The sequence below is a fragment of the Peromyscus leucopus genome, chromosome 22, assembly GCF_004664715.2.
Source record: "Peromyscus leucopus breed LL Stock chromosome 22, UCI_PerLeu_2.1, whole genome shotgun sequence".
NCBI lineage: Eukaryota > Metazoa > Chordata > Mammalia > Rodentia > Cricetidae > Peromyscus > Peromyscus leucopus.
In genome coordinates, this window is record NC_051081.1 from 2,646,449 (window position 1) to 2,658,838 (window position 12,390).

Below are 12,390 nucleotides of genomic sequence, written 5' to 3' on the forward strand. Positions count from 1 at the left end.
CACGTGGAACAAGGCAGGGCTCCCATTGTGTGGCGCCAAGGCAGAGGAAGGAGGAACCCGCACCCCCGGAGACCTAGGGGATGGTGGCCACAGTGACACACCGTGGGGATTCACCATGCATCATGTGGCTAAGTTCACAGGAACCCTGGTGACTTATACCTATCAGTCCAGCACACTGGAAGCTGAGGCAGGAGGATTGCCCTGAGTTCCAAGCAAGCCTGACCCACACAGTATGACTTTCATCTCAGAAAAAAAAAAAAAAAAAAAAAAAAAAGTAAAAGGCCAGGCGGTGGTGGCACACGCCTTTAATCCCAGCACACGGGAGGCAGCAGGTGGATGGATCTGTGAGTTCTCGGCCAGCCTGGTCTACAGAGTGAGTTCCAGGGCAGCCAGAGCTACACAGAGAAACCCTGTCTGAAAAACCAATAAATAATAAATACAAAATAAGTAAACAAGAGTGCTGGAATCTACAAAGAAAATCCATTTGGTTGAGAATATTTTTTAGCGTTTTATTTATTCAGTTTTTTCATGTGTGTGTGTGTCTGTGTGTGTAGGTCGAAGGACAGCAAGCCTCTTTGTATGAACATGACGCTATCCTGGAACTTTGGGCTATCCTCCAGGCTCAGCCTCCCAGATGGTTATATTACAGGCATGTTTTAAAACTGATGAAACTAAATTGTGAAAACGGAAAAGCAGAAGCAGCTTACAGGGGACAACAATTAGGAAGTGGTATGCACGAATGAGCCACCCACCCCCACCCTGTCACTGGGAGATTCTAGGTGGGAGAGGGGGAGCTGTACCTGACCACGCCCCCAGGCCCTCACTGGGTGGCTCCACCCTGACCATGCCCCCAGGCCCTCTCTAGGAGATTCTAGACAGGAGTATCTGGCTCATGTCACTGAACACGATGCCTCCGTACCTCTGGAGGCCTATTTTCCTCATGTGCACGTTTGTGGAAGTCAGGGTTGGAATTAGAAGGGCCTGTTTTCCTCATGTGCATGTTTGTGGGAGTCAGGGGTTGGCAGGAATGTCTTTCTTGGTCACACTCCAGCACTTGACCACTGGAACTATCTCTCCTGTTACTGAGTTTTGCTGTTTTGAGAGAGGGTCTCATGTAGCCCAGGCTAGCTTCAAACTTACTATGTAGCCAAGGATGAACTTGAACTCCTGATCCTCTCATCTCTACGTCAAGGGAAACAGACATGAGCATGTTTGGCAGATGATGTTCAGTCTGCTGCACCGACCCTTCCCTACACCTCACAGGAAGTTCAGTGGAGGGGAATCACCTGGCAGCAGCAGCCCTTCCTGCTCCCCTGGCAGGGTGGCCCAGCGGCTGGGGAAGAAACGCACACACACACCATCTGCCTGGCCTCTGATGCCACGTAAATTTATTGAAGCGATACTGAACACTCAGGCCTCAGCCATTCTGATCTGAAACGACGTTCACATCCCCGCTGTCCACCGTCATGGAGGCCAGCTTTCCGGACCAGGTACCAGCGTCTGTTAGCAAAGCGTTTATTATTGTAGGCCATGGCGTAGTGAAGACACTGGAATGGATATCACCATGGCGTGATGTACGTCACGACAAGGAGCTCAGGCTATCACTGAATCTGTTATGCAGCCGCCTGGCTTTGAATTCTTGACCCTCCTGCCTCAGCTGCCACAGTGCCGGCACAGGGTGACAGGCATGTGCCATCATTACTGGTTGCTCTTCTTGTATAATATTAAGGGAACCAGCCTCAATATTATACACCCCAGGGGCTCAGGAGAGAGAACTACTAACGGCGAGGACTATTTTCGAGAAATAGAATCTCAGCACACCGAGCTCTATAGTCCACTTGCTTTAATTCCTCTGGCATAACATCCTTTATACACAGCTTCAGTTCTGTTCTCATGTCTAGCTCCTTTCTTCCTGATTTCTCTCTATATTTGTCTACTGTCCCCTCTAGGTTCTATCTTAATTCCTTCATATAGTTCTGTCCCTTCTAGGTTCTCATCTATCTAGTTCTTTCTCCTATCAGCTCCTCTCCCATCTCCTTCTCTCTCACCTGGCTCTTTCTCATCTTGTTCTTCCCCATCTGGCTCTTCCTCATCTTCCATCTCGTTCCTCTTGTCCTCTCTTCTAGCCCTTCAATCTAGTTCTTCCCCATCTCAGTTCGTTCCTCTCAAGTTCCTACCCATCTAGTTCTTCCATTCTCTTTTCTCTTCTCTCCCTGTGCCCTGGAAGTCCCGGTATATAAAGGGAGGGTCCGAGATAAATTGTGTAAAGCTATTACTTAACGTCCACCTCTCCTAGGCGGAGTCTCCTTGTGGAATTTACCGGAAGTCAGGAGACTTGCAGGTGGGCTGTTATCACTGTTAGTCCTTGGAAGTTGGGCGTCCACCTGGGTGGTGTTTCCTGTAGTCCTTGAAAGTGGCCAAGGGAGATAACTGATTCCAGAGAAAGCCTTTCCTGAGGCTGTGTGATCAGTCTACACTGTTAGCCCTTCTCAGGGAAAAATCAATTGGGAAAACTATGAAGGCACACATGATTTTCATAACAGAAGACAGCTGATATATAACAAGCCAAGTAACACCAAAAACGCCTTGGGATTTGGCTTCCTCTGGAGGAATTCCCTGATCCCTCCAGGTGGTGACTTTGCCATAACCAGCTGAGTTCTTATGATATTCCTGCGGCCCGCAGCAACTCTTTATTTTTTTTTTTAAGGGGAAAAAAAAAATATTTTTTCTAGAGCATTCTAGAAATTTTATTCCTTAAAAATTCTAGGAAAAAAAATATTTTTGCTTTAAAAGATTGATGAGAAAAGTGTAAACACATCTTCAGACTCAGGGTGTGCGACAGGACTGTTGGGAAAAGCTGACTCAGCCAGCATGCTGCCCCTGACCCCCCTCTCCCCACTACTTCTCTTCTGGGGCTTTCTCAGTGATTCCAGGAGCGAAGGGGCCCACCAGCCACGTGACAGGTGTGTTCTGAGCCACGTACTCCACAGTGTGGTCAAGGGCCTCTCGGGCTCTGGCTATGCGCTCACGGGTCTGGGTAAGAACGCTGGTGGTGAGGTCCTGGAAGGACTGGATGCCGGAGAAGGTCGCCTGAAGGTCGTCCACCTGGCTTCGGGCCTGCTGGGCCTGCTCCCTGACGTGGCCGGGCAGGCCCTGGATGCTGGCCCCCAGGGCTGCACATGTGCTCTGCAGCTGCTGGGTGATGTCCCTGAACATGCCGAGCGCCTGGGCCTCCACTTGCTGGAAGGGGAGAGTGGGACGGGGTGAGGGCCAGCAGGGGGACAGTGTGGGGGACAGGGACTCGGCTCCTGTTACCTGTTCAAAATAGATTTACAGGGAGACACCGGAAGACGCCTAGAATCTAGACTCATCGGACACAAAAGCCACCAGGAGGGACAAAAACCAAACAGCAAAAATTGAAAAACAAAAAACAAATATACAAACCCCAAATCAAACCACAACGTGGACACCGAGAGACCAGATGTGGTGGCTGCACAGCTGTGATCTCAGAATCAAACTAAGCAACGGCCCACAGTAATAATAAAAGTACAAAAATTGAAAACCAAAGCCAAAATGCCAGGTGGTGGTGGTGGTGGTGGTGGCGGCGGTAGTGGCGCATGTCTTTACTCCCAGCACTTGGGAGGCAGAGGCAGGTGGATCTCTGAGTTGGAGATCAGCCTGGACTACAGAGAGTTCCAGAACAGCCACAGCTACATAGTGAGGCCCCCGTCTTGAGAAACCAAGAGAAAAACAAAACAGAAGCCAAAACAAAAGAGAATCATGGGTTTTGTGGGTCACCAGAGGTGGGGGGCCGGGCAGGAAGGGCAGTGTGCACAGGGCAGGGCATGCAGACAGACTCGGGGACCCCAGGGCCCCGGTGGTTACCTCTGGCTTAACGGGGTTCTTTTCTGCCTCCTGGGGGTCTTCTGGTTCCAGCTGAGCCACATCTGGTGCAGCTTCTCCTGCCCCTCCCCCAGCCTTTGGTCCACGCCTTGTTTCACAGATTCCATCTGCAGCGCAGAGAAAAGGGTGGGGGCCTGTATCAAAGGGAGTCTGTGTCCCAGACGCTGGTTCCAGTCGGGCACAACAGCAATGAGGATGCTCTTCATTTACATTTTTTTCCCTCTTTTCTGGCTAGCCTGGAATTCACTATGTAGACCAGGCTGGGCCTCTGGGGGATGAGAGGCATGGGCCAAGGAGTCCTGCACTTTTGTTTTTTTGTTTGTTTTTGGTTTTTCGAGACAGGGTTTCTCTGTGTAGCTTTGCGCCTTCCCTGGAACTCACTTTGTAGACCTGGCTGGCCTCGAACTCACAGAGATCCGCCTGCCTCTGCCTCCGGAGTGCTGGGATTAAAGGCGTACGCCACCACTGCCCGGAGGAGTCCCGCACTTTTATTTTTCCCCTGGGGCAATGAATGCTCCACCAGCAGCCACCATAAGCTTCACACGAATAAGATGGAACAGTGTCTTACATGGCATCGGGACCCAGCGACCAGCACCCCTAGCCACCCAGGTAGAGAAAGAGAGGCCCACGCCCCATGCACCCTGGAGCAGACAGTCACCCTCTATTGATGTACTGAAGTCCACAACTCCGTCTCAACTGAACTTCAGCCTCTGACAGGGTCGGACAATGAACGTGTCTGTTCAGTTGCCCGGACTGTGCACTTTGTTACACAGCCTGAGCTGACTCATTGTATGGTGGAAGCTAGCGGAGGGGAGCCAGCCCAGCCCACCTCCTACCAGGTGCGATCCCAGCTCACGGAGGGAGGGGGGCAGCAGGAAGGAGGCCCCAGCCCTGGCCACACCCGAGGCTTACCAGGCTGAGTGCGTGCGTGAGCTGCTGCAGCGCCTCGTGCGCACTCTGCCTGGCATGGCGCAGCTTGCCCAGGGAGTGCTCGTAGGCGTGGTTGCGCAGGCGCTCCGACAGCGAGCCCAGCCGGACGAAGTAGTTCTGCTCCTGCCTCTGTTGCTGCAGCGAGGCCATGTCCGAGCCCTCTGGGGAGGTGGCGATCAGAGCTGCAGACACAGAGGGAGAGAGTGGTCAGGCACACACTGCAAACCCTGCGGAGGGGGGTTGGGAACCTGAGGCAGGAGGCTTGCAAGTCTCTGGTGACCTGAGCTACAGGGGACCCAGTCCCCCGGACTGGGCTGGCAAGATGGCTGGGCGGGCCAAGATGCTTGCTGCCAAGTCTGGGAAACTGAGTTCTGTCCATGTATCCCACAGTAGGAGAGAACTGACGACCGGAAGTTGTGCTCTGGACGCTCCATGTGCACCTACCTAGCTCAGGCATACTTCAAATGATGAAAATGAAATGTATTTTTAAAAACGTGAAAAGCAGAAGGTAGTGAGCGGCACAGTGGGCTTGTAAGCCCAGCACTAGGGAGGAGCATTGTGGAACAGAATCTTCAACTCTATACAGAGGCGTTGCACTGGAGTTGCAGAACAATTTTTAACTATGTAAAGAGGTGTTGCTGGTTCACTTTGCCTGTCTAAGGCACCTGAGTGGTCTCATACAAAGCTGAACGGCCAGTACCTGGGCGGAAGAGGGGTACACAGGGCTGGTGGGCAGAGACAATAAGCAGGAGGAGGAATTCTAGGCTCCAGAGAGAAATGTGGGAGAAAGAGAAAGCGCCACCCGGGGCCAGCCAGCCAGGCAGCCTCCAGCAGCCAGACACAGAGGAAGCAGGAGAGTAGAACATACAGAAAGGTAAAAAGCCCCGAGGCAAAATGTAGGTGAAGAGAAACAGGATAATATAAGTTACAGGAGCCAGGGGGACAGGCCTAAATAAACTAAGGCCGAGCATTCATAATTAATAATAAATCTCCGTGTCATGATTTGGGGGCTGGCGGTCCAAGAAAGCCTGCTACAGAGAAGACAGGAGGATGGACCCCCGGGCTCCCCTCGACAGCCAGCCTAGCCAAGTCTGTGAGCCCCAAGTCACTGATGCCCTGTCTCAAAAAACACGGGGAAGAATTGCTGGGGTAGACAAGGCCGTCCTGTGGCCTTGGCACACGCACTCAGAAGCCTTTGAGACATTCAGGGACAAAGTCAAATCCTGGAACTTTTTGTTTTGTTATTTTGAGACAGCATCTCACTGTGTAGCCCAGGCTATACTTGAACTTATAGACATACGCCTACCTCTGCTTCCCAAGTAGGATTAAAGGTGTGTGGGATCATGCCAGGCAAAATCCTATGTTTTGAAAAAAAAAAAAAAAAAGTTCCCCCTTCCCATTTCTCCTTACACAGTGGATTTTAAAACAAAACGGCTACATTTTGGTCCCGGCCAGCTGGTTTGTAGCAGTTTTCTTGGAAGCTGGGGGCTGCACCCTGGGAAGTGAAAGGAGCCTTGTGCTTTTAGCCAAGGCAAGGGCAGGAAGCCATGGGCAGAGAGTGGCGTGACGCAGAGGGACAGGCCCTGTGTCCCTGGGAGACAGGCAGCTCAACTGGCCTGAACTAGAAGTGGTGGAAAAGACTCAGGCTGGCCTCCAACTCCAGACACAGCCCCCTCCCCCGGCATCCACCTCCTGAGTGCTGGGGCGACTGGTGTGGGCCGCCACACCTGGCTTTGTTGTACCAGGGATGGAACCCACGGACTTGTGCATGCTCGGTGAACGCTCTACCTACAGCCCCAGACTGAGGCTTATGACTGTATTCTGAGACAGGGTCTTGTGATGTAGCCCAGGTTGGCCTAGAACGTCTCCATCTACCTTCCTCAGCCTCCCAAGTGCTGGGGTGAGAGGTACAGGCCCCCTTGCTCAGGTTACAAAGCTAGATCCCACATGCCTCCGCTATACCCTACCTGGTGTTACCCACAAGCCACCTGAGTCCTATAGGACACACGTCCTCACCAGGGATGCATCTGGGAGAGCAGTGGTTTAACCAAGGCTGCTCAGACAGGAGCCGCCTCCACAGAGCCTCTGGTTCCTGTCTATGCATTGCACCCCACCCTCTCCCAGGCTGGAGTCTGTGTTGGGGATTACTGAGGTGCAGCCGGGTCCCCCCGCAGAGGGTCACTGTCGCTGGGAGTGAGCGCTGCTCTTTGAATGAATATGTGCCACTCAAAACCCACAGAGCTGCGGGCTCACGGCCAGCCTAGGAGGAACCGAGACCTCTACGGATGCCTGGGTGGTGATGCATGCCTACCTCCCCAGTGCTTGGAAAGTGGAGGCAGGGCTATCATCTTGAACCAAGAAGTGGCTCGGTGAGTCTAAAGCCTGTTGTCAAGCCTGACTGAGTTTGATTCCTGGAACCCACATGGTGGTCGGACAGAATCTACCAGAGTACCTGGAGAGCTGTGGGCAGAGGAGGGCGCCCTCTTGGGGGTAGTTGTGGGGAGGACGAAGCCTAGGCACTGAGACCAGAGGCCGGGGTAAGGACACTCACCCAGCTCTGCATCCGTCAGGGGCAGGCGGTTGTCCGCCCAGGCCTCGGACTTGACCAGCATCGTGTCCACTCCGCTAATCACCATCTGTCCCACTCGGGAGCCCATGACCGACTGGACGCCGCTGGTCACCGCCGACTTGGTCATGTCCATGCTGCTCTGCACAGCCCCCCGGGTCACATCCACTGCTCCGGTCACCCGGGTGGCCACTGTGTCCTTTGCACTGGTCACTGAGTTAGATACCATTTCTCTGGCCCCAGATACTGTAGACGACACCAGTTCCTTAGTGTCTGCCAGAACCTGCAGGATGGGACACATCAGCCTCCACCACACCAGGATCCCCCACCCAGGGAGGCCAGAGCGGGTGTGTGTGTGTGTGTGTGGTGTGTCATCCTAGTCCCTGTGTGGTTAAGACTTCACAGCTGGGCAGTGTGGCACACGTCTTTAATCCCAACACTGGGGAGGTAGGTGGATTTCTGTGAACTGGATTTCAGCTTGGGCTACCCAGTGAGTTCCGAGGCTACTATCTCTTTTTTTGTTGTTGTTGTTTTGTTTTTTGAGACAGGGTTTCTCTGTGTAGCTTTGGTGCCTGTCCTGGATCTCACTCTGTAGACCAGGCTGGCCTGGAACTCACAGAGATCTGCCTGCTTGCCTCCCGAGTGCTGGGATTAAAGGTGTGCGCCACCACTGCCTGGCCGAGGTTCCTATCTCAAAAAACAAAAATAGACTTCAAAGCACAGCAACTTTCCAAATTCCAATCACACCAAGCTACCTGGTCTCAGGCAAGTCACTCAACCTCGCTGTCCCTTTGATTGTTATTTGAAGGGGTTCCTGGCTGAACCTGTGTCCTTCCCAATCAGTTAAACATTTTAAAAAAGATTTGTTATTTCTATTAATGATTATTAGGTGTCTGTTCTGTGTGCAGGGCCCCCGGAGGCCAGCTGGAATTACAGGCAGTTGTGGGCTCCCTGAAATGGGCAATGGGAACTGAACTCAGGTTCCATGGACAACAGTCAACACTCCTGGCCACTGGGCTATTTCTCTAGCCTCGTAAGTAATTAGGTGAGTAAGCAAACAAATTTCTTTCTGTATCTGTGCCTGGGTGCCACAGAATGTGTGTAGAGGTCAGAGGACAACGTGTAGGACTCAGTTCTCTCCTTCTACTCTGTGGGGCCTGGGGATAGAACTCAGGTCTTCGGGCTTGGCTGCAACTGCCTTTATTCAATGAACTATCTTGGCCCTATTTACTCTTGACCGTGGGTATCCCAGGCTGGCTCCAACCCTAAACTCACTGTGTAGCTACGGTCTATGTAATAGCCCAGATTCAATGCCGTGTTGGCCACGTGCTGGTCCCATGTGACTCAGAGGGTAAAAATGACCTCCCAGCACCCAGAATGTGAAATACAGCTCAGCCCCTCCCAAATTCAAAGCCCAGAACCACTGTACAAGCGTGTGGTGATATACTGTGTACCCTAATAAACTTTCCTGAGGACCAGAGGACAGAGCCAGCCACTAGATTAGACACAGAGGTCAGGCAGTGGTGGCACACACCTTTAATCCCAGCACGTGAGATCTCATGCCTTTGCTGGGGAAGCACACAGGCCTTTAATCCCAGGAAGTGATATGGCATGAAGAAACAGGAACTCATTCTCTTTAGGCTGAGGATTTCGTAGAGGTGAGAACTAGTGGCTGGCTGTTCTGCTTCTTGGATCTGTCAGCTTTCACCCTGACATCTGGCTCTGGGTTTCTTATTAAAAGACCATCTAAGATTGGAACGACACAGGCTCTGTTGCAAGAATCAGGAGAGTGTGACCCTGACTGCTGCCTTCTGTGATGGGAGGGAGCACTGTGAAGGACACCTTGAAGCAGAGCTATGTCTGGAGAAAAAGTGCTGGCAGAGCAAGAGAGGGCTGTTAGGAGGCCTGCAGCTGCGACCTCAGCCAGATGTGGGCCTCTGTGCAGAAGCGGAGGCCTGTCCTATTGTCCTGGGGTTGACACTATTCCTGGGCATGGCATACAGAAGGGGCCCAGCCCACAAGAACATAAGAATGAAGTGTCCCCACGGAAAGTGGCTACACAGCACTTGATTCAGAGGCCAGACAAGATGAGGGCTAGCTGGGGCCCCGGCTAGAATCCCCAGTGAGGGCTGGGGGCGTGGTCAGGGTGGAGCCCCGCCTAGAATCCCCAGTGAGGGCTGGGGGCGTGGTCAGGGTGGAGCCCGCCTAGAATCCCCAGTGAGGGCTGGGGGGGGTCAGGGTGAGCCCGCTAGATCCCAGTGGGGGCTGGGGGCGTGGTGGGTGAAGTCCGCCTAGAATCCCAGTGAGGGGCTGGGGCGTGGTCAGGGTGAAGTCCCGCCTAGAATTCCCAGTGAGGGGCTGGGGGCGTGGTCAGGGTGAAGCCCCGCCTAGAATTCCCCACTGGGGACTGGGGGTGTGGTCAACAGGGTACACAGCCTGGGCTATCTAAGTAAGACCCTGTCTCTCACACACACACACACACACACACACACACACACACACACACACACACTCTCTCTCTACTGGTTTGGATCTGGCTAATAGATGCTCTGGAGATCAGAGAGCTGAGTTTCTGGTTCAGTTAAGAACAGCACATGAAAATGTCCTCTGCCTTCTTGGGTTTAGGGTCCTTTCCAAAGGCTTACGACTCTGTTTCTAAGGGTGTGTTCCCACCTAAACTGTGCATTGTGCTTGAGAGACCAGACCAGATGAAACTGCAAGCCTTTTGCTCTGTGTTTGGTGGGATCCAGATGGCATTCTGACTGGATGTGGCCACCCTTCAAGACTTTCTGGCCAGTGCGGGTGGGACAGTGAGGACTGTCATGTGTGTGTTGTGTATAAAGCTAGGACTTGGCAGGTCCAGGCAGGGCCTCAAGACAGAATCAACTGACCTAGTACTGACCTTCTCAGTCGGCTGCTGGAGGATGGGCAGGCTTTCCTGCAATCTGTCCAGTCCTCGGTGCGCATACTCACTGGCCGATGCAACTGCAGGACACCAGAGAAAACACATCCACTGTAACTGCCCTTCAGAGGCGAGGAGAGCCACCCAGGGCCAGTTCAGGGGACTGGAGTTCAGAAATGGGGGTGATTCCCTCCAAAGATGGCCATGAGGAGCATTCTCCACACTCTGGGGTCCTCAACTCACTCTGGGGCTCCAGCTTGGACAAGATGGGCTGTGCCCCGCTGACTGCGGCTGCAGTGAGGGTCTTGACGCCTTTCTCTGCCACATCGCACAGGGTCCTCACTTGGGGGTAGCTCTCCTTGGTGGAGGTGTACGCGGCACTCACCATCCCACACGTGGAGCTGATGAGAGGCAGGTTGGCCACACGGTCCACCACGCTGGGCTGTGGAGGGCGGAGACTGAGCTCAGAGCGCCCATAGGCCTGCTCTCGTTTTGGGGGAGCAGACCAGCTGGGCTCTGTGATGCCTGGTATGAACAATGGGACAAGGCAGGAAACCTGAAGGTTCCATGACGTGCTTCTGGTGGCTTACTTGTTTGAGCACGGGATTGACCACCCAGTGAAGTGTCGGGCAGTGCGGTGACAGAGGAACCCCATTTTTTGTGAGAGCACTGGTTCACCACATAACAGGCCCTACATTCCATCCTCAACTCCAGAAACCTGAGGTGATGGCACATGATATCACTCAGCACAGGCTGGAGCCTTGAGGGTTCTATTATGATTGTGGTACCCTGGGCTACACAGTGAATTGGTCTAGACAGAGACAGAGAGTTGGGGAGAGACAGAGAGTGGGGGGAGGTGGGAAGCATGTAAGAGGAATTCAAAATCACCCTCAGTCACATAGTGAGTTTGAGGCTAGCCTGTGCTACATGAGACCCTGTATCAAAAGGAAAGAAAAAAATGAAGGGCCAGGCCTCGGTGTTTAATCCCCAGGACTCAGAAGGCAGAGGCAGAGGAATCTCTGTGAGTTCCATGCTAGCCTGGGCTACATAGTGAGATCCTGTCTCAAAACTAAAAAGAAAAAGAAGAAAAGAAAAGGAAGGCAGGAAGAGGGAGGCAGGCTTCTGACTTCTCTCCTGGCCAGCCCCTCTCGGCCCCCAGCAAGATGCCACAGAGCACCCTCAGAAGCCCAGGGCTCCCTGCAGCTCAGGCCCCTCACCTGTGGGACAGGTTCTTCCACAGCAGCCTGGACTTCAGCCGGGGCATCTGTCCCATTGCTAGACATGGTCTCAGCTGCGGGCAGAAGAGACAGTCGAGTGACAGCCTGCCCCAGGAACGCAGGAAGCAGAGTGATCTATGAACCTTCAGGCCTCTCAGAGACCCGTCATCAATTCAGAAGGTCCAAGGTGGGGCCTAGCTCACCGGACCTCCTCCCCGACCCCTGACCCTTTGGTGCTGGAGAACCAGCTCAGCGCTCCAGGAACATGCAGTGAAGCTACACCCTGACCACGCCCCCAGCCCCTCACCGGGGATTCTAGGCGGGGCTCCACTCCTGACCACGCCCCCAGCCCCTCACTGGGGATTCTAGGCGGGGCTCCACTCCTGACCACGCCCCCAGCCCCTCACTGGGGATTCTAGGCGGGGCTCCACCCTGACCACGCCCCCAGCCCCTCACTGGGGATTCTAGGCGGGGCTCCACCCTGACCACGCCCCCAGATCCTCACTGGGGATTCTAGGCGGGGCTTCACTCTGACCACGCCCCCAGCCCCTCACTGGGGGATTCTAGGCGGGGCTCCACCCCTGACCACGCCCCCAGCCCCTCACTGGGGATTCTAGAAGGGGACTCCACCCTGACCACAGACACAACCTCATACTTTAGAACCCCAACTCTGGATGGTTGTACAGAGGTCCTAGGCCACACCTAGCAGATCAGCCTCTTTAAAGGAGAAAGGTCAGGTCTAATACCTCTCTCAAGGGTACTGTTGCCCTCACAGCCCTCTTGCAGGTTATCATCGGACAGTTGACACTGATGCCACACCTGTTCTGGCACTGGGAGTGCGTGTGCCCCTTGTGGGTCCCAACATGACAGCA

At 53.7% G+C, this 12,390-nt stretch overlaps 1 protein-coding gene across 1 annotated transcript; it reads right to left on the reverse strand.

Annotated features, from left to right (window-relative positions):
- Window positions 1-2,720: 2,720 nt before the first annotated feature.
- Window positions 2,721-12,390, reverse strand: Plin3 (perilipin 3). The gene is given in 9 exon segments (XM_037198213.1): window positions 2,721-3,240; window positions 3,886-3,920; window positions 3,923-4,010; window positions 4,816-5,015; window positions 7,385-7,682; window positions 10,302-10,384; window positions 10,545-10,743; window positions 11,519-11,592; window positions 12,265-12,390. Coding segments are annotated over 8 exon segments (1,311 nt in total). The 5' UTR covers window positions 11,585-11,592; window positions 12,265-12,390; the 3' UTR covers window positions 2,721-2,898.